Genomic DNA, 22,048 nt, shown 5'->3' with positions numbered 1-22,048 from the left:
ACGAATATCATATACCAAATAATTTCTTTTTCAGTATTTCTCCTTTCCATTACATTTCCATTATACTTGTATCATTACTTATTACTCACATGAGTCCAGGTCAGCATAAAGGAAGCACTTAATACAATCATATTGTACTCATGCAATTCTTACCAGAATTACCTGCTTTTTTTCAAATGCTTTTCAGTATTTGCTAAAACCATAGGTCTTTCTCCTTTGATCTGTTCACATTAATTATTTTGCATGGAACCATTCTTGAAACAAGCTCTAGAAGTCTTGCTATATCTTTCTTCTGCAGTTTGATTTGCCAATATTTTATGTAGAATTCTACAACTGTATTCTTGAAACATTGGGTCTGGGGGTTAAAGCTTCCTTACACGGGGTGTTTCCAGCCTTTTCTATGGTGGCATTGTTTGACAGCAATCAGGGAAGGGTTAAGGTTGGACAGGAGCTGAGGCATGCTCCACAAAGAGCCAGCTCACTCGCCTTTGGGGGCCCACCTCCACTCTTAGGAGGATATCCCTAGCAGCCATGCTCACTTCCCTTCCTCCAGGGCCTGCTTGTTCAGTGCCTGCTTCTGTTCGGCAAATTTTATTCCCAACAGTTCCCCATCTCTGCTCCTGTTTGCCAAAATGTGTTGCTTGCAGCCCACAAAGCCCAAATTTCGTAACACTAATAGGAGTTTCGTGCACGAAACAGAACATCCCCATCCAGGACTTCTCAGGGATGCTCACAAGCTTAAGAACACTGTGCATCGTCAAGAAGGGCATGATGCATGCAGGGCTCCCAATCCCATTTGACCAGGAAGCACTTCTAAAAAACAACTAGAATATAAACATTTTAAAAAGCAAATCTCCTCAATCTGTTTTGGGATGTTCAACCCAAGGAAAATCATCTACATGAGCACTCAGCTCCTTGGGGCATGACTTCTCCTTTATTAGACACCTTTCAGGTCAGGTGACCAAGTGCTGTGATACCTAAAGGGGGCCGGGAGGGCTGGAAACCCGGACCAAAGCATCAGCTGTCGGGGCAGGTACAGCCTCACCTCCAAGTGCATAAACCTGTCTGGGCAATGAGACTGACTTTCTCAGCATCTGAAATACCCCAGATTAAACTGATCATTCAAACTTAAAAAAAATGAAGAATGGAAAGTCAGACCTGAGAACAGAGTCAGGCTATGCTAGAGGCTATCCATTGTCTACACTATCAGAAAAGTGCAAACAAGGAACCCAGAAGGCTGATGGACCTTAAGCTTTGGCAAGGGCTAAAGCTATGCACTGGCAAGGGCTAAAGCTGTCCAGACAATAGTGACTCAAGCAATTTCCTGACCTAACAATCTCAAAGTAAATCTTTACTAATAGTCACTGACCATTAAGATAGTTTGTCTACTATCAGATTGCCTGCCTGACTAAAGGCAAGATGTATATGTAAAATTGAATAAAAAGCTAAAAGGGCATGAAGCCTCTCCACTAGAGAATGGCTTTCTGCCTGGCCCCTGTGATTTCCAAATTCATATTTCTTGTCTAATCTCGTCATTTATGCGCGGCCCTTCTCCAGGTCCTGAGCCCTAGCCGTGCAGGTTGCGGCTTTCACACGGCTAAAACAGCCAAGGGAAACACAGACCAGGCGTGTGAATCCTAGAAAAGAACTTCTGTCCTGCCCCCTTTCTCTAAAGCACCACTTCAGTCCGTACGTGGGAGGAGGGTGCTGAGAAATAAGGGAAAGCACCAAAGACGTAGGAACCCAGCAGAGGAGCCCAGCCCTGTCCCACTCCCTCCCCTGGCAGCGTCCCGGCTCTGCTCCCACTGGAAGCCACAGCAGACAAAGCAGCTGCTTCTGTGGCAAAGTTTGCCTTCCTTTAAAAAGACTGAAACATGGTATTTTTCAGTGTTGCCCATGGCAGAACTGACCATGACTGTGGGTTGGTTAAGGCAGCGTTTTTCAACCGCTGATGTTGCCTGGTGTGCCGTAGGTGCAGACAAGACAAGAATTTTATAATTTTTCACTATTTTGTTTACTTAATATTTCATAATAAAGTAATTATAAAATACTTTCTTTGTGTTTATTTGATTCCTATTCAAGAGAATTACTTTATATATAGTCAATATAGGCACAGAGTTAAATTTTTTAACATTTTCTAATGGTGGTGTGCCTCGTGATTTTTTTCATGAAACAAGTGTGCCTTTGCCCAAAAAAGGTTGAAAAACACTGGGTTAAGGAAGCCAGGAATGAGAGATGAAAACTAGTTCTTTTCTCTTCCACTTTTTTTCCCCTCTGCTCCTCCTTCTTTCTATATCTCTACAATTTTCTGTCCTTCCTTCCATGTCACTTCCTTTCCTTATTCCCTGAATGTTTTCCTTCCTTTTTTCTGTTTAACCTCCTCCTCCTCCTCCTGTTCTTTTCTTCCTTTCAGTATTATAAACTGATGTTGACAATTTCCATTCATCATTCTTGAGAGAATAATCTATACTAATAAAAGGGTAATATGCTTATTAGACCAGGTCAACTGGACATATTCCGATGTCTGACTTCCTTCCAGACAAAACCATGGTGGCGGGGGGCCAAAGGCAGAGCTGGTTAGGGACGATCAGGCCATTAGGGGAGCAAGCAGTTAGGGGAGATCAGGCCGGTGCGGGGGAGCAAGCAGTTAGGGGCGCAATAAGGCTGGCACAGGGGAGCAAGCAGTTAGGATGCAATCAGGCCGGCAGGAGAGAGCAGTTAGGGGCAATCAGGCCAGCAGGGGAGAGCAGTTAGGAAACGAACGGCAGGCAGGCAGGCAGGCAGGCAGGCAGGCAGGCAGGCAGGCAGGCAGGCAGGCGAGCAGTTAGGAGCCAGCAGTCACAAATTGTGAGAGGGATGTCCGAGGGATCTCAGGTGCAGGCCAAATTTCTTGTACCAGGCCTCTAGTTTCTCTATATAAAACCTTAATATGCTAAGTGGTTGACCACTTGACCAGTCGCTATAATGTGCACTGACCACCAGAGGGTAGACACTCAACTGGTGGTTAGCTTGCTGCTGGGGTCTGGCCAATGGGGACTGGGTGAGACAGGGTGGAGACACCCTGGAGCCCTCCCACAATCCCTCCCCGGCCGGCCAACCTCCCGCAGTCCCTCCCCAGCCAGCCTGTCCCTGTCAGCCCCAGTAAGGACTGGGCGAGATGGCCCTGATCACTGGCCAAGTGGAGGGATCCCACCCATGCACAAATTTGAGCACTGGGCCTCTAGTTTATAACAAAGACCTCAATAAATCAAAATCAAAACTGAATTTTAAAAAAATCCAGACAGAGAACTCAAGCATCTGCTGGTGGTTACATCCTAAAGGAACCATCTTACCTGCAGCCCCAGAAATATGCACAGGTACCAAGGAGGGACGTCTTCTATGGTGTAAATCATGTCCGATCTCTGGGGGTCTAGACTGCCAGTACTATCCAACGTCTCGGCCAGAGAGCTCTGTGAGCAAGAGGGACAAAGGAGGTGTTTAATAAAAACAAGGACTGCCCTAGTCGGTTTGTCTCTCTCACATGGATGTTTCTCTCCGTCTCCCTCCCTTCCACTCTCAATAACTAACTAACTAAATAAATAAATAAAATAAATAAATAAATAAGTAAGTAAGTAAATTTAAGGGCTAACGTTAGCTCAGTTCAGTACAGGCCCACTACTAAAAAAACAACTTTATAAAGTGGCTCTCACATGGATGTTTCTCTCCGTCTCCCTCCCTTCCACTCTCAATAACTAACTAACTAACTAACTAAATAAATAAATAAATAAATAAATTTAAGGGCTAACGTTAGCTCAGTTCAGTACAGGCCCACTACTAAAAAAACAACTTTATAAAGGGGCTGCCACTTCCCCGTAAAATTAAGCCTTGGCTACCTTTGACACAATGCTCAAACACACTGGCTCAGTGGGACACTCCATCTTCAGACTTTGGGGATTCAGTATACATTGCCATTGTCCCACCCCCTAGAGCAGTGGTTGGCAAACCAGGGCTCTGTTGACTAATGAGTTTTCCGATCACTGGACTAAACTAAACGTTACCACATAACTGGAAACTGTGAAGATTAGGCAATTGTGGCATATTGTATGCGAAGAGGTCAAGGGTAGTATATGACAGTGGTCGGCAAACTCATTAATCAACAGAGTGGCAAGCCACGGCTCACAAGCCGCATGTGGTTTGCGAGCCGCAGTTTGCTGACCACTGCCCTAGAGCATTCAGCTTGCTCAGAGCTTCTCCCTAGCCTAGAAACCACCTGCGTAGAGATGATGCTCCAAGGATGGGACTACAAAGTAATACCTGGACATGAGCAGTCCTTGGGTGGTGACCAGAATGAAGAAATAATATGCAATGCTAACCACTTTCAAACAGAGAGCATTGATCTGCTGTCCCACCGCACCCCATCGCTGCAAGGAGAAATTTTTGTACCTAAAAACAAAGTCCTGTAGCCTTGTACAAAAACACTGCTACTCAGGCACAATGGTGAGTGAAAAGAGCAAAATTCAGAAGTGTACAGATAAGTGACTCATATTTTACTTAAAATAACAGACTAAAAATGTATTTCTAGTGCAGGGGGCAATTTTCTTTCTTCTTCCCACCACTACTCAAGATTTTTTTTTTTAAATGTTAAGTGTTGCATGCTTTTTGAGACAAAATCTTCACAAAGACCAGACACTTTAGGTTATAGCCTCATTCAGCAATTTTCAACTGCTGTGTCATAAGAAATTTTAAAACATGCAATATCTGACTATTATGGGCACTAACCTCTTTTCCCTTAGATAGTCAAATAAAAAATGACAACAGCCACCAAAAGAGCCGTCCAGTGTGAATGAATCAATATTATACCTATTTTTTTTTTATGTCACATTGGCAAATATATATTTTTTGGTATGGTGCTGGATTTTAGTAATTAGTTTATGTGTGCCATGAGATGAAAAAGTTTGAAAACCGCTGGTCTAAGTTATAGTCTAGACATTCCCAGTCAGCATCAACATCACTTCTTTTTCTTTTCAATTGAATTTATTGGGCGACACATATATAAAAGGCCAAGCGACCAAACAACTGACTGACCAGTCACTGTGACACACAACAGTAGTCCTAGCTGGTGTGGCTCAGTTGGTTGGAGTGTTGTCCCATGCACCAAAGGGTCGAGGGTTTGATTCCCTGTCAAGGCACATGCCTAGTTGCAGGTTCAATCCCCAGTCAGGGTGTGAACAGGAGGCAACCAATCAATGTTCCTCTCTCACACCAATGTTTCTCTCCCTTCCTCTCTAAGGGAAAAAAAAAAAAAAAAAAAAAGAGGAATTAGAAACTAAAAACAAGATAGATATCTTCCAAAAATAACAAAAAGACAAATATGGATAAGAAATTGTAATGGGCCGAAACCGGTTTGGCTCAATGGTAGAGCGTCGGTCTGCGGACTGAAAGGTCCCAGGTTCGATTCTGGTCAAGAGCATGTACGTTGGCTGCAGGCACATCCCTGGTGGGGGGTGTGCAGAGGCAGCTGGTCGATGTTTCTCTCTCATTGACATTTCTGGCTCTCTATCTCTCTCCCTTCCTCTCTGTAAAAAATCAATAAAATATATTAAAATAAATAAATTAATTAAGAAATTGTAATGGTTTTAAAAGTCAGAATACAACCAAGATAACAGAATATAAGAATTAATCAAAGAAATAAGAACATTTCCAATAAATAAAGGACATTTTTATAAATTAAAAGACCCTCCAAGTACTCAAGTGAATTAATTAAAAAAAATTCAGATATCTTAAAAACTCAATAATCAACTGTAGCCCTGCTGGTTTGGCTCAGTGGATAGAATGTTGACCTGCAGACTGAAGGGTCCCAGGTTCAATTCCAGTCAAGGGCATATGCCGAGTTGAGAGCTCAATCCCCAATAGGGGGCGTGTAGGAGCCAGCCAATCAATAATTTTCTCATCATTGATGTTTCTCTCTCTCTCTCCCTTTCCCTTCCTCTCTGAAATCAATAAAAATATTTTTTAAATTAATAATAATCAGTTGTAGTAGGAAGATCTTAAAACAGAAATTAAAAGACAAACAGAAATAAAACATAAATTGACAGAATTTGGACAGAAGTAAAAGGGGAAAAAAAGAAAAATGAAAGTCATTGGCTGGAGTGGCTCAGTGGTTAATGCATTGGCCTGTGCACCAAAGGGTTACAGGTTCAATTCTGGTCAAAGGCATATACCTGGGTTGCAGGTTCTTTCCCCATTTCTACTAGAGATGCTCCCCATTCAATGTCTCTCTCATATCAATGTTTCTCTCTCCCCCTTACCTTCCTACCTTCTGCCCTCTGAAAAATCAGAGAGAGAGAGAGAGAGAGAGAGAGAGAGAGAGAGAGAGAAACAGAGAACACAAGAGAAAATAGACATTTAAAAGAAATGTAAGGGTCACAGACTAGAAATGAAAAATAAAACAATATAAGAGAAAAAAAATATTAGAGAAATGATAGCTAGAGAAAGCAGGCAATGGAGATCCAAAATATTCGTAACTGGAGCCCTCAAATAAAATCAAAAGAACAGTCTGGAACAAAAAATAAAGATATAATTCCAGACCGCTTTCCTAAAGTAACAGGAGCTTTGACACTACATATTGAAAGTGCCAGAAAAAACTGACCCCGAATGGTCAGCATCAAAGCTTATCTAAGTAGGCAGGCGCCATTTGGGGGCTCAGTCCATCTGGGTTTCCAGATGACCTGATATATTCATAATTCTTTATACCTTTGGCCTCGTGTGTACCTCCTTCGGTGACCCCAGCATTTGGGGCAGAAACCCGGCGGGTTCCACAGGGAGGGGGCATCGCCCTGGCTTCGATCACCCCAGGTTTGCTAGGCAGCAGCAGCTTGACCTGGCTCACCTCCAAATCCTACTGAGTGACATGACTGTGGCCTTGATTAGGCCTCCCTCCCTCACGGGCTCTCCCGAACCAGCCAAGGAGGCGGCCAGATCTGGGCCTCTCCTTCCCAGTACTGGTCCCACACTCAACACCGGCTCATCTCATCGCCGGTAAGTGACAACTGGGTCACCCCTCTGGATTTCCGATTTGCTATCTCAGACAAAAGACCTAGCGCCAGGCCAGAAAGCCTCTCCAGTCCAGCCTCGGACCCAGGTGCCCACCACATGGATAGACTCTTCCTTACTCTGGAGCCTGACTAGCTGGTGGGGACGCCCTGGTGGGGACGCCCTCCCTCTAGTCTAGCTCTCTGGGTCTCCCTTTGTTTCTTAACTCCTCTTCCTAATTTACACCACTGGGAGTTCTTTTTCCATCTCTTCCTCCCCTACCACCCCCATCTCCCCCCAAAAAACCTCCTCTGGGATGTCTCCTCCACAATCTTAACACACTCAGCCTTTCCCGCAATCTCAATTATTCACATTGGCCCGAGAATGGAGCTTTCGATTTGAACATTCTCTGGGACTTAAATAGAAAGCAGAGATCCCCTAGGTCCAGGCCTTCTTTACACTCCAAAATCATCCTCCTCTCTCAAACCAGCTCTCCTTATCAAATCCTACTCCACCCAAAACCTCCTTCTGCCACGCCCCATCTTTACACCCTAAGGCTTCTGATTGTGTGGCAACCAGCCAGGTCCTTCAGACCCTCCTGATCACTTCATTCTCCGCTCCCCACAGTTCCCCCAAACCCACTCCTTATATCCTTCCTCTGCATGCCCCCCCCCATCTTTGACTCCAACCCTTGTCCACCCCCTCCACCTCCTTACCAAGTCCCCCTTTCACTCCTTCTCAGACAGCCAGCCTCCAGCCCTTGTCCTTCCCCGGCAAGAGGTGGCAGGGGCTAAGGGTACTATCCACGTACCCATGTCACAGATTGGGAGATGCCTCGGACCTTTCTCCACCAATCCAACCACCTTTACTAAGGAATTCGAGTACCTGACCCGCTCCCATGACCTGACACATCTATGTCATCCTGTCCGCCTCTCTGACCCCAGAGGAGAAGGAGCGTATTTGGCAAGCAGCTCAGGGCCATGCTGATGCCCTCCATAGACAGGACATGCCAGCCAACCCGGTTGGCGCTGATTTGGTCCCCCACCCTAACCAGAGATGGAACCGCCAGGGCAATTCTCCAGGGCGCCGGCTTCATCCTCATCTGGTCATCTGTCTCAGTGCTAGACTAACAAAGGCTGCCCATGAGGCAGAGACCATGGCAAACTTAATGAAATCCTCAAGGCTCTGGTGAAAACCCAGCTCTCCCCTCTCCCGCCTCACGGAGGCCTTACAGCAGGGGTCCCTCAAACTTTTTAAAGTGGGGGCCAGATCACGGTCCCTCAGAGAGCTGGAAGGCCGGACTATATGAACTACTAATTCCTACTGTAACACCTCGGCTGCACTCACTGCCCAAAAAACCTGGCGGGCCGGATCAGACTCCTCTGCGGGCCGCATGTGGCCCGCGGGCCGTAGTTTGAAGACCCCTGCCTTACAGGAATTTACCACCTTGGACCCCACGTCCCCAGAGGGAACCCTTCTTCTGAACACCCATCTTACATCCCCATCGGCCCCGACATATGCCACGAACTTTGAAAAATAGACACAGGTCCACTAACCCCTCAAAAAGACCTCGTTAATCTGGCCGTTAAGGTCTTAATAATAGAGACGAGGAGACACAAATCCAAAAACAAAAGTGAGATCAGGACAAGGCCGAGGCCCAGAAGGAGTCAGCTCCTAGCCACTCTCTCCTGCAGTGCCAGTCTTCCAACCACGGAGAAGTCAGGGCTAAGCCCCCTCGGGCCCACGCCTCAGTTGCAACAAGGAAGGGCACGTGGCCAAGTCCTGCCCAAAGTGCGGAAGGGAAGGCCACGGGAAATCAGACGGTAGTCTGGCTTCCAGACCTCCTGGGACTGGCCACCAGACCCTGACAAAGCCCCATGGACTTACATTGCCAGGACAGAGCCTCGGGTAACGGTTGTGGTGGCAGGTAAGCTGATCTCCTTTTTAACCGACACTGAGCCATTAATTGTGTCCTCCCTGCATTCAGTCCCCTCCTCAGTCTCTGCTATGGGGGTTGATGGTTGAGTCTCGCAGCCATTAGCCACACCTCACCGCTACACTGCATCTTACTGAACACCCCCTCCATCCACCCTTCCCTCGTTCTACCTCGGTGCCAACCAGGGCTGCCACGTACGCCCTCACCAAGCCCAGCTGTCCCGAACCACAGTCACCTACCTGGGTTTCACTCTCACCCCGCAAAGTCGAGCCGTTTCCTTGGACCATAAACACCTTATCTCCTCCACCACGGCTCCCTCCTCTAGAGGAGAAACACTCTCCTTCCTCAGGCTCGCTGCGCTCTTTCGCCTCTGGGCTCCCAACTTCAGTCATCTCGCAAAGCCCCTCCATGGCGCAGTGAAGGGTCCCCCTCACTGTCACCACCGCAGGAAGTAGTCAGAGATCCCCTAGGTCCAGGCCTTCTTTACTCGCACAATCACCCTTCTCTCTCAAACTTGCTCTCCTTATCAAATCCTACTCCACCCAAAACCTCCTTCTGCCACACACCCCCCACCCCTCACCTTTACACCCTAAGGCTTCTGACTGTCCTCCAACCCGCCAGGTCCCTCAGACCCTCCCGATCACTTCATTCTCCGCTCCCCTACAGTTCCCCCAAACCCACCTCCTTATATCCTTCTCCGCATGCCCCCGTCTCTGCCTCCACCCCTTTGTCCACCCCCTCCACCTCCTTACCAAGTCCCCCTTTCACTCCTTCTCAGAAGGCCAGCATTCTCCCCCCCTTTAATGCTCCGAAAGCTACTCTCGCCCGCCTGCCCTTCCCAAAGAACAGCTTTCTTTACTGCAAAACTGCAAATTCTTACTTAACAGTCCGGCTGTTATCAGAAGCTGAACTCATTATTACCCAAACCGCAGCATGTTATCTCTAAGGAAAAATGTTATCTCTAAGGAAAAATGTTATCTCTGAGGAAAAATGTGGTAGTTTTAATACAAGTGGCCGGAGGCCCAGGAACTACAGTTCTAGAAGTAGCTGCTCCCGGCACCCCCTGGGCCTTTCTCCAGCCTGACAGGCCCATCCCTAATTTCCCAAGGTCTTCCTTGGCAGCTTAAAAGCTTTGGTGCATTGCTGGGTTAAATGATAAACATCTAAATATTTCAGCAAGTTTTAAGTTCACCTGATTTTAGCTTTTGTTACAGAAAATCTGTAAATCAGATTTGGGGCGGTGGATGTAATGTCTTACTGCAGTTGTGTTTCTTGAAAGTGAGAGTGTTCACAAATGTCAGCCTAAGAGATGCTGGCTGTTTTGGTTACCACTGGAAAATGAAGGTTTCTAAGAGTTAAGAATTCTAATTAAATTGGAAAGAAAGTGTATCGTTTAGGTAATAAAAGGCAGAGGCATGGACAGGCATTTTGAGAGAAAAAGGAAATGAGTTAAATTTGTAAGCAGTAAGCCAAGACAAGTAGAATAGGAAACCGACCGAGATAGTTAAACAGCAGTTTACAGCTTCTAGAAAATCCAGATGCCAGGCAGTCGGCAGCCATCTATTAAATTCTATCTTCCTGAACCAAGGACAAATGAAGCCAAGAGAATAAACCTCATTTTGGTAAATCAGACTACAACCCACCAAACTAATGTCTCTTTCCTTCCATCAGACTGTTTGCAATAATTCTTACTGTTCTAGCTTTCGCCCCAGTCATACTAAAATGTATAGAAGTTTGTCTCCACCAGGTTACAAGCCCTGCTTGTAACTCAGGAATACCACCCCTAGACTTCATCATCCCTCTGACTCCCAGAGCAAGGACGATGGGCCCGGTACAGAAACTCAACGGGGCAGGGGGCAGAAAGTTCTGGATGGCTAGCAAGGGGCAAACTGGGAAAACAAGAACCTTGCCCCCAGGTTAACCTCCCCTCCCCTCGCTATCACTGGTCATGTGGTTGGACCCCAGATCTTTCATCTCACTAGGGAGCCAGATTAGACCCCTGATCTCTTCCTCCCTAAAGATAACATGGAGGCCTCAGTTGTATTTCAGATCCAGGTGCAGAAAAGCAGCCAAACCAGACGAGTGACACTGTGGCAGCCTCAGGACCAGCTTCTCCCTCTCAAGTCCCTCAGCAGGACGGCTTTTGGGCCTTCGCTAACCAGTCTCTTGGGGAAATCATGCTACTGCAACCCCTCGCTCCAACCATGAGAAATCTACCCAGTGTTCCAGCCAACTACAATCGAAGCCCATCCCCCTCGGCAGGAAGTACCGTGACTGCAGAAGATATGCCTTCCTCCCTATTCCATAAAACAAAAAGGCTAGAATGTTAGGTCTGATCAAGTGATCGAATGGATATTCGATTAATATTCCTTCCCTGGGAAGTGACCTTTAAATCATTTCACCACAGACATTCCCTTTCCCTAAGACTGCGTGCCACTTGCTAAGACCATGAGCTGTCCCCTCAGGACCCGCCCAGAGAACTTTCTGCCCAGAAAAAGCCCGCCTAAAGTCCTTTAAAATCTCTGACTCCCCGTCCCTGGCTACTGGCGCCAATTTGGGGCTCATCTCATCTGGATTTCCAGATGACCTAATAAATTCATAGTTCTTTACCACCACCACCCCCCAAAAAAACCAAAAACACATATCTAAGTAAAGTTACTGAATATCAAAGATAAAGAATCCACAAGGCAGGCAAAAGATCAAGATACTGATAAGAAGAAAAAGACTGGTCAGATTTCTTCACTGCCACCTTCAGTATCAGAAAAAGAGAAACCATAAAAATCCTACAAGACTCCATAGGCAGCAAAATAGCAGGCATATGTTTTAGCAATCTTTACCGACATAGCTCCTAGGGCTATGGAGACTTTGGAGTGGGGTCACAGAGGACTTTGACCTTGCACTTTAACAATTCTATGTAATCGTGAGGTTTTGGGCCATTAAATCCTTTTTGTACAATGGAAACAAACAAACAAAAACAACAGAATAATATAGACCCCAAATGGCTAGTAAAATAGGAAAGTATTCTACCTCACGAATATTCAAGAAAATGCAAAAGTACCAGTGTTTTAGACAGTAGAAAAGTTTTCACCCAAACAGGTAAGTAAATGGCTAGCATAAATGTGCTAGACATTTTTCTTGCCAACAGATCACCATCATCAGTAAAAGGCATAGCGACAGATGTTAAAAAGCTCCCACGTGTTAATGCTCCTCACTCTTCATTTCCAAACACGGCCAGCATTTCCTGGACAAGACAGGAGGAAGTCCCAAAATCATGATAGGCCACAGCCTGGAAATTCTGATGGCTGTGATTAAGGAGCCAGGACCTTAGCACTGGATGCAACCCAACAAGTCTATAAAATCGGACACACTTTGCTAAAAGATGCTAAGACCCAAGCCAGCCTAGACTGCAGGCATCAGTCTACTTGCTGACTGTAGCTGCTCTCGTCTGCACTCTGAGGAGCAGTGTGGAATCCAACACCACAGGAATTCCAACATCTCAGCATGACTCTAGTCCAATTTATAACAGCTTGACCAAATAATAGCAATACTGGTCAAGATACCCAAAAATTAAATGTCTATCTCGCAGCCTAGAATTTTTAAAAAGAAACTACCCCTATGTAAAAATTTGATTATTCAAAAATACCAATATAATTGTTGTTATCACTGTAGTGACTATACTGCAAAATTGTTGCACTCAACCAAGTTGGGTACTATATTTGCATGTGTCAACTTTCTAGTGGTCTTAGTGAGTAGAATATACTGTCTATAATACAAAGCAGTGATTCTAGAATATAATGCCTCATTATATAAATGGATCAAATTAGTAATTGTCACCATAAAGTTAAAATCTATTTTTAAAATTTATTTAGAACATTGCCCTGATACCCCAAGGCTGAGGGTTTGATCCCCAGTCAGGACACATAGAAGAATCAACCAATGAATGTATAAATGAGTGGAACAACTGTTTTTGTTTTTCACTGTTTTTCTCTTTCTCTCCCTCTCTTTCTCTCTCTTCCCCCCTTCCTGTCTCTCTAAAATAAAATCAATTAAGTCTATAAAATAAAACTCAAATGAAAGTGAGAAGTCTCAGGGCTGCAATGCAATCTGAAAATGCCATATTTTCAAACTTTTCACGTGTTAGATACAAAGGGAAAATAATCCAGATATCTGGACCCTCTTTGGGCAGCTCTGCTGGCATCTAGGAAAATGGTCACACAGACTGACCTATAAGGAGATGGGATGAAGCAAAAGAAGATTCTCCCACGTTCAGTGTGATTTCTCTTGCTTCGGTCAGAGCTTCCTTCATTAAAGGAGTTTTCCTTGTCTACACAAACTATCTACTGGATTCTCTTAGTCAGTGCACACGGATTCTCTTAGTCAATGCACACGTCGTATGTACCAGACACAATGCTAATCACTTTCCATTTATTATTTCATTTAACCCTCACAACAACCCTAAGACAAATGTGTTTACTTCCATTTTAGAGATGAAGCAACTGATGATGCCCAGATAGTTTAAGGAATTATCAGGGTCTGAGTCACAGACCCAAACTCTTAACCCCTCCCCTCTGGCATGCTGATTGAGGCTTTTAAAAATATACAGACAAGGGCCTCAATATGAGACTTAGCTTAATTGCTGTTAAGACAATTAAAAATTAGTAACTTCTTTTGATTCCTGGTTATTGGGGCAACCCCATTGATGTTTCTCTGTCTCTCAACCTCTCTTAAAAAAATCCAATCAATAAACATATCCTCTAGTGAGGATTTTAAAAAATTATTAACTTCTACTCCTCATCACTTCCATTTCCATTATACAGAGAACACCCACACCCTCTCCACAGGGAAGACACAAAACCCAGATGAAGAACACGTCCTGGACAGAACCTGAGACGGCGGCGGTGGCGGGCGAGGGGAGGTGATGGAAGTGGGTACCTTTTCTGCAATGCCGTTTTCCGTCGTGTAGATCGCCATGAGCTCTGTGTCTTCATTGTCCTGTTCACCGCTGGACGTGGCGCCTCCATTTATCACCACCTGAGGAGAAACACTCCACTTAAAGGCTGTTTCACAGCATTTCTCTCCGCAGTACGGAAACATTTCCCCCCAAAGTTGTTTGTAATCCTCATAAGAGACAAAAACTGCATTTTTTACCTATCAATGTAGCCCAATTTGCGGTGTTCTTAAATGAAGCTCCCAACAAGTGTGTGCTGCGTCAGTAACCACGTGTGTTTTGAAAGAGGAGAAACATACCACGTGCCCCACAGGGGGAGGCTGTGTGAACAGGAGGGTCAGCAGAGAGAGACTCAAAATATAACATCCAAAGAAAGTAGAAGAACTGGGATCCCCAGCATTCGGCTGAGGAACAAAAGCTGTATTCTGAGCCAGGGAGAGGCATACTGAGCTGCCTTCCGTGACCATGACTTCCACGCGCCATCCCTACGGGAGGAAATGGGCTGGCAGCACCCTCACACTGTGCTCTCCTAACATAGTGACAGCCCCTGTCATGCATGCCCTGGTGACACAGCCAACTGAGGTCCTGGCTGCCGGTCTTGAAAAATAATACTGAAAATAATTGTTCGTATGAATCAAACAACTACATTTTAAAAACGCAGAGAAGACAAGTATAAAAATGTTTAAATTCACTAACATAAAGGGTAGTGAAAGATGAGTGATGGCATAAGAGAAAATACGGTGCGACACCTAACCAAGGATCAGCATCAGAATTTCATAAAGAACACCTGCCGATCCATAATTCAAATAATCCAAAGGAAATGAGCACAGGGTAGGAGCATACAAATTCACAAAAATAAATTAAGTGCCCCTCCCCCCCCCCCCCCACACACACACACACAAAAAAATACAGAGAGCTGTTGAACCTCACTTAAAATTACAGAAATGACCATTCAAGTTAAATTTCGTTTTGTAGCATAAATTAGGGGGAAATTCTTAGAGGAGAATCCGGTGTTGAGCAGGGTGTGGGAGAAAAGTTCTTTAAGGAATGAGAGAGACTGTGCTCCTGATGGAATGGGGCACCTGGCTCCCTCTGTGACGGGAACCGAGCCCTGGGGCTTAGCACAGGCATGTTCTGGGACCAGCAACCCTACTCACAGGAACCTCTCCTTCAAACACAGCCATGCAAGTGCATGTTCAAGGTTACGGTTGCAGCATTACTCAAAATACTGAGTACTTGGAAGCAACCTAAATGTTCATCAAAAAGACATCCTTAAATTAAGCTATATGCATTTCGAGAACAATATTCAGCCATTAAAAGAAAATTGATGTACTGACAAGAACTCCAAGAAATACTGTTGTTTTTTTTTAAAAAAAGGTCACAAAACTGCCGAAACCGGTTTGGCTCAGAGGTAGAGCATCAGTCTGCGGACTGAAAGGTCCTGGGTTCGATTCTGGTCAGGGACATGTACATTGGTTGCGAGCACATCCCAGGTGGGGTGTGTGCAAGAGACAGCTGGTCGATGTTTCTCTCATCGACGTTTCTAGCTCTCTATCTCTCTCCCTTCCTCTCTGTAAAAAATCAATAAAATATATATTTAAAAAAAAAAAAAAAAAGGTCACAAAACATGCCTGTTCTAAGAATTATCCCAGTTGTGCTAGTAAAATAAAATAAAATAAAATAAAATAAAAATGTAATAACTTCCCTGTGTCTAAATCACGTGTGTCAAACACAAGGCCTGCGGGCCAAATCCAGCCCGCCAGGCCTTGCAATGTGGCCCGCACCGCGCTGTCATCACTGCACTCCGCTGTCAGTTTATGACATTGTCAGTTTATGACTGTTCAGTAAACCGTTCGGCCCGCGATTTAGGCTGAATTTTAGATTTTGGCCCCTTCTCTAATTGAGTTTGACACCCCTAGTCTAAATGTTTCGTAAAGGATCCAGTCACTAACCAGTATGAAGGCTTACCCAGGAGCAAGGAGTTGAGATGGGCACCTTTCATTTCTCACTCCCAACCATCCTTTTCAGCATTTGGATCTTTTATAATCGGTACACATTCATATGTTATTTGAATGCTATTTTTTTAAAATGAATAATAAAAAAAGATTTACACCACAATATTAACAGCGGTTGTCTTTAACCAGTGGGACCATTTTTACCTTCTTGTTCCCTTTATATAATGTTGGTAATTTTCTATAATGAGGACAATTAATTTTTACAACAGGAAGAAATTAGAAAGACTGAAGTGTTAATATAGCTTAGAAGTCCAGAGAGATTTAATCCACTTATTTTCATGGTTGAATACGTAGGACCAAAGAAAAATTTAATTTCTCATTCAAGATCACACAGATTACAACCCTAGTCTGAAGCTAATTTTAAAGTAGGCCCAAGATCTCGATTAACTGGTACATAATTCTTACAGGGCAAATTTTCTTTCTTTCTTTTTTTTTAATTTTTTATTTATTTTTATTTTTATTTTTAAATAAATCTTTATTGTTCATATTGCAAATTTTCTTAAATCATTTCAAATAAAGAGATGCTTTTTTTTTTATTGATCGATTTGAGAGAGGAAGAGAGAGAATGGAAGGGAGGAGAAAGGGAGAAAGAGAGAAAGAAACATCAAGCTGTTATTCCACTTATTCATGCATTCATTTGTTGATTCTTATATGTGACCTGACCAGGGATTGAACCCTCAACCTAGGGACAATGCTCTAAGGAACTGAGCTACCTGCCCAAGGCCAACGATTGCTTTTAAAACTAACTCTAAGACATGTTATGTCTTTTAACAGAGGCCAACAGGGTCTGTAGCATTTGCTTGCCTGTAAAACCAGCTGCCAGCAGGATACATGTTCCCAGACAAGTTTACGTCCACAAAACGAAGCTCTACCTTATTATCAGAGCCAGGCTCCAAGTCCTCTCACAGCAGCCCTCAACCCAGTGAGAAGCCAAGAGGTACATACACTCAGGATGAACTGTCTTAAAACAATAATGTTTAGAAACTAAATCATCAGAGAAGCCCAGATCTGACTGAACCCCTATCCTAGCTAAAACTACCCTTCACCCAGATTCATCCCCCGTGCCTGCAGGATGATCTTTTGGGGTGATGAAAATGTTTTCGAACTAGACAGAGGTGATGGTTCCGTAACATTGTGAATGTGCTCAATGTCACTGAACTCTTCACTTTTAAATTTCAATTTTGTGTGAATTTCACTTCAAAAAAACAGTTTAGTCTGTATATATATCCTCTGATTTATTCCATTCCCACAATTAAGTGCTATAAATAAATTGCAGACATTCCCCAGGCTATGAAAGGGCTCATATTTTCATTCAACAAACTGTGTTTGAGCACCTGCTGTGCCCAGGCAATGAGGATGCAGTCCTGCCACATAGCTGCACCCCCATCCCCCCAGTGGGTACCAGGTTAATGGCACTCATTGACTGAACACAGGATGCATTAGGGTGCCAGGAGGTAAAACACCAGCTTGTTTTTACTACTATTTTTCCTTTGGTTTCTTAAGTTAGCTATTCTGGTGGTCTACTCTCTTAAAAACATAAAATATAATTTTAAAAATAATGCTAAAATCAGTTCTTCAGGAAAGGCTTTGAGCTATTTGTTTTTTAAAAGGATAAAAAAATGTTTCTGATGCTATCAAAGCTTCACATGAGTTCAACTAGGAAATAAAACATGACTTGGAAAGCTTTCTAAACTTAATAAAACAGGTTTCCTTTTGTGTTATTAATAGCATCACAGATAACTGAAGGGAATCTTGGCATCTTCCATCTCAGGAAATTGATCAGGTTTTTATTAACAGTATCCACAGATTATTTGAAAATCCTTTGGGAACAACATGTCCTTTCTCCCTCAAAATCATTTGAAACCAAACTTGTGGCGCTAAATGCCCCTCCTAAAGTAATATTGCACAGTCACTCAATCAGCTATGACAGCACGTTTTCTCTGCACAAATTTGTCTGGTTGATTCTGCTTGTCTCCAATATGCAGGATTATGTTGCCTTTGGATACAGGAGTGTGCCAATTGCTCAATAAAAATCATGCCTTTATTGCTTTATTTCTACTAAGCTAAGGCAATAAAGCTTAGAGTATGTGTTCTGAATCGTAATCCTAAAACTGTCAAATGTACAAGAAACAGGACTGACAGCAGCAATTGTGAAGCTGTGTCATGCTGAATGTCATTTCACAGCAATGCCCATTTAACTGACAGTGGAATAAGCCTGAGTTACTCAAACAGAAGCCAAAGGGAATCAGTCAGCAGCTGCAGGCACCTGTAAGGTGAAAAGTTCAAGCACCTGGGAAACCCTGAGCCTCTGATCAGAGGGTTCAGGACTCAATTAGCGTCTATCTTCTCTTTGGGATCTGGTATAATTCACCCACCACTGTCATATGTCTAATAGTTAACTGAATCATTTTATATAAAACAATCATGTTCAGAATAGTGATACAGTTCCTCAAACTGACTGCTTTCTATTCTTTAATAAAAAGGTAACACACTATTCTTACCTCCCTACACACACACACACTCACTCACTATTTCCTCCATATCTATAATTAAATGTGTTTTAAATAGACTAGAGATATCAAGATTAGTGTTTCCCAATCTTTAACCCAAGTCTTTTAACTGAACTAAAAAATCTCCCACCTGCCTTCAATATTACCTGAAAATTCAAAATGAACTACCAGGAAAAGTAAATCAAAGTGAGTATAATATAGCATATGCTAAACCTCCAGAGCCTGTCAATCTTAGATGACAACCCAAAAAAAATGTAGCTGACAGGTTTAACATTACACTAGCAATCCTAAAGCTGGCGGAGGCGGCAAAGCCCCTAATCTTGTTCTCACTGCCTCTTCAAACATGGCGGCCCACGGTGGACATGTGCAAGCAAAACCTCCGGAGCAACCAATACTGCACCCAGAGCTCGGCCAATCCTGCACAGCACAGCCTCCTCCCTCCTCCAGCCTCCTCCAGAGGGCTCCCGGGCTGCAGCAGCCAGAGCACCTTCAGGGTTCCAGCTCGCCCCACCTGCTCCCCAGCACAACCTGCCCTTTGAAAAGAGCCAGAGGATGCCTGCCTCTCCCCATTCCTGGACCCTGTCCTGAAGGGCGGGGCGGGGTGATGAGCCTGTCACAGGCCCACACTGAAACCCCTGTTGGTGCTCCTGCTCCTACACATCCCATGATGATGGTGAGAACTGACATTTGCTGGCTCAGATTCACTGGCACTCAACTGCCACTTCACTAGACATCTCCCCTTCAAGGTGATGTCTGCAAGAGATTAACTAGAAGTCACTATGGAGCCGCATCCACAAATAGATTCCAACACAGATCCCAAACGTACCCAGCCAGTTCCAGCACGCCACCCAAAACCATCATCCCCCATTCTTTCCAGGCATTTCTGATAGGTAAGGAAAATAGGAGGGATACAAATCAACCAGAAACAAAATCAACATCCCAAAAGAAAAATAAGGAAATATAAATGGCTCCTGGACATTTGAAGAGTCTCAACCTCATGCAAACGAAGATGCAACAGAAAACTTTTTCCATCAACTGAACTGGCCAAGAAAACCAGTACAGCCCATGTCCCACTGGCAAGCCTGTAGGAAAATGGGCACGCACACCTCACTGACGGGAATGAAATGATCTCAACACAGGGCACTTAGTGCTGCCCTTCAACCCAGTAAGGCACACCCTCTGCCCCAACAGTCCCTCCCATTCCTGGAAGTTTATATTTTTCTTGCATCTGAGTGAAATATTCTATGTGCAATGTTATTCATGTAACAACAAAATATTAGAAACAAGAGACATCTACCACATGGGAATATGTAAATCAATTGTGGGACATCCATCCCATAGATGATCTATAGATAGATAGATAGATAGATAGATAGATAGATATGGCACTCTATAGTCTGCTCAGGAGGTACAGACATCAACAACAATACGGGGTAGGGCAAAAGTAGGTTTACAGTTGTTTATATGGAACATTATAAATAACAAATGATAACACAAGAATAAACTGTTTCACATACAACTGTAAACACACTCTGTATATTAGTAAGTGTAAAAAAAAGGAGAGCAAAACTATAGACATAGACATCTAGATATACACACATGTGTATATAAAAGGAGACACAAGAATGTATTTGCTTACATATTCACAAGCCAATTCTGAAAAGTGGTGTGTGGGGAGAATTGGTGTATATAAGGCCGGGCAAGGGGCTTTTCACTCTATACACTTCATACTCTTAAATTTTGAATCATCTATCTATATAAAACCCTAATATGCAAATCAACCAAACATCGGAATGACCAGTCACTATGATGTGCACTAACCACCAGGGGGCGGATGCTCAACGCAGGAGCTGCCTCCAGCCTGCAGGCCCCAACCAGCTGCGGTGGCAGTGAGGACAGCAGGGGACAGGGCCAGTGAACAGGCGCCAGGCCAGCCCAAGACGGGTGGGAGCGGAGGCCCCCAGATTGTTGGCCAGGCCTAAGGACCCTACCCATGCACGAATTTCATGCACTGGGCCTCTAGTATGAGTATTATTACCTAGTGTTTAAAAAATAAATAGAGGTGAAATGGGAACCAGGTGGAGGGAGCTATGCAGGGGGGAGGGGGGAAGGAACAACTGTAATAATATGAATAAGGATTTTTAAAAATAAAATAAATAAAAATGTAAAATTAGAACTCCCTTTAAGGAACAATTAACAAAATTATGGTACAGGCTGCTGCAAAGGAACATGAGGCAAATATATTCGCACTTTCTGGGAAAGAGGCCCAGGGTGTCTTGTTAAATGGGATGAAGCAGGTTACAGAACAGTCTGCAAAAGTACCAGCCCTTTTAAGCAAACACACATAACAACAGAAGTGTGCTTTCTGCCTACAACCATGCATCACATGGAACCCTTTTCCTGGCCCCTCACCACCATATCAAGCGTGAGAGTGGAAACCCTTCCACCTTGATCCCTTTCTTTTCTGATTTCTATGAATATGGCCACAAGGAAGTCCCTTCAGGATGGGATGAAGCAAAAGGATTCTCCCCTATCTCAGTATTTTGCTAAAAAATTGTCAAATATTTTCACCTTTTAGCTAACCTAACCATTAGTTTCTCTTTATTCTCCTCTTTATGGCACATTTCATATGGCCAGGTACTGTGTTCATAAATTTACATATATGTTTTCATTTAATCCCTGTAACAAGCCTGAGACCAATGCTATACTTAAGTCACTTTTTATAGATGTAGAAAACTAATGGCCAGAGAGCTTAAGTAATTCCCTTCTATTTTTGTCACATCTGCATTGAGATCTTACTTCAGACCATAAGTTCTTTCCTCCAGGATGCTGACTGAGGCTATTAAAAATACCTACAGCCTGGCCAGTGTGGCTCAGCGCAGTTGAGCATCTACCCAGGAACCAAGAGGTCACTGGTTTGATTCCCAGTCAGGGCACATGCCCAGGTTGCAGGCTCCATCTTCAGTTGGGGGCATGCAGGAGGCAGCCGATAGATGTTTCATTCTCATAGATGTTTCTACCTATCTCTCTCCCTTCCTCTTCCCCTCTCTCTAAAAATCAATAAAGGGGAAAAAATTTTAAAAACAAAACCCCTACATAAATCACTCACCAAAAGGTCCCCAGCCCTCCATGACCCACATACTGGTTAGCCCTGGATGGAAGAAGCTCATTCAGGGAGTCAAGACAGTTTCCCAAAGCCCATTAGTTATATCTATGCAACAGGCACAGCATTAGTTCCCTTTCAGATTCCCTCCTTGCCCTTCAGCATTTCAGTTCTCTGGTTCAAGGGCCATGGTGGAGCTGCATGAGAGAAGTGGAACAAACATGATTAATTGCCTCCTGTGTACACGATCTGGTGCTGATAAGTATGATCTCATGCACTCTCAATCATCCTGCAGTTCCAGCATGAGTAAGTACACAGGTCCTCACAGGTATGGAGGGCTGTAAACGGAGACTTACACTTAAGCACAAAGCCAACCTGGAGCTGCTCTCCATAGATGGAGCCAAGTAAGATACTCCTCTTCCCTGGGGCTATGGGTAATGACAGGCTCAGCTCTGCCAAAACAGGCAGTGCTATAGCTTTTCCCTCAAACTGCTACGTGTGATCCAGGGATTCTCTCTGCAACTA

General features: G+C 44.1%; 1 protein-coding gene across 5 annotated transcripts in view; it reads right to left on the bottom strand.

Moving 5' to 3' along the window:
- Positions 1–22,048, bottom strand: part of SLC23A2 (solute carrier family 23 member 2) — a 120,555-nt gene that overhangs the window by 45,016 nt on the left and 53,491 nt on the right. For all 5 annotated transcript variants that reach the window (XR_014795239.1, XM_084886809.1, XM_084886808.1 and 2 more), the window contains 2 exons: positions 13,880–13,978; positions 3,333–3,449 (listed from right to left, as the gene is read on the bottom strand). Coding sequence is in view for 4 of the 5 variants with exons in the window: in XM_084886809.1 (XP_084742935.1) it covers positions 3,333–3,449; positions 13,880–13,978 (216 nt within the window). In the remaining variant the exon portion in view is untranslated. The remainder of the gene's footprint in view (positions 1–3,332; positions 3,450–13,879; positions 13,979–22,048) is intronic.

This window comes from Pipistrellus hanaki (genome assembly GCF_964339955.1).
Source record: "Pipistrellus hanaki genome assembly, chromosome: 6".
NCBI lineage: Eukaryota > Metazoa > Chordata > Mammalia > Chiroptera > Vespertilionidae > Pipistrellus > Pipistrellus hanaki.
This window is presented reverse-complemented; position numbering and strand designations above follow the sequence as displayed.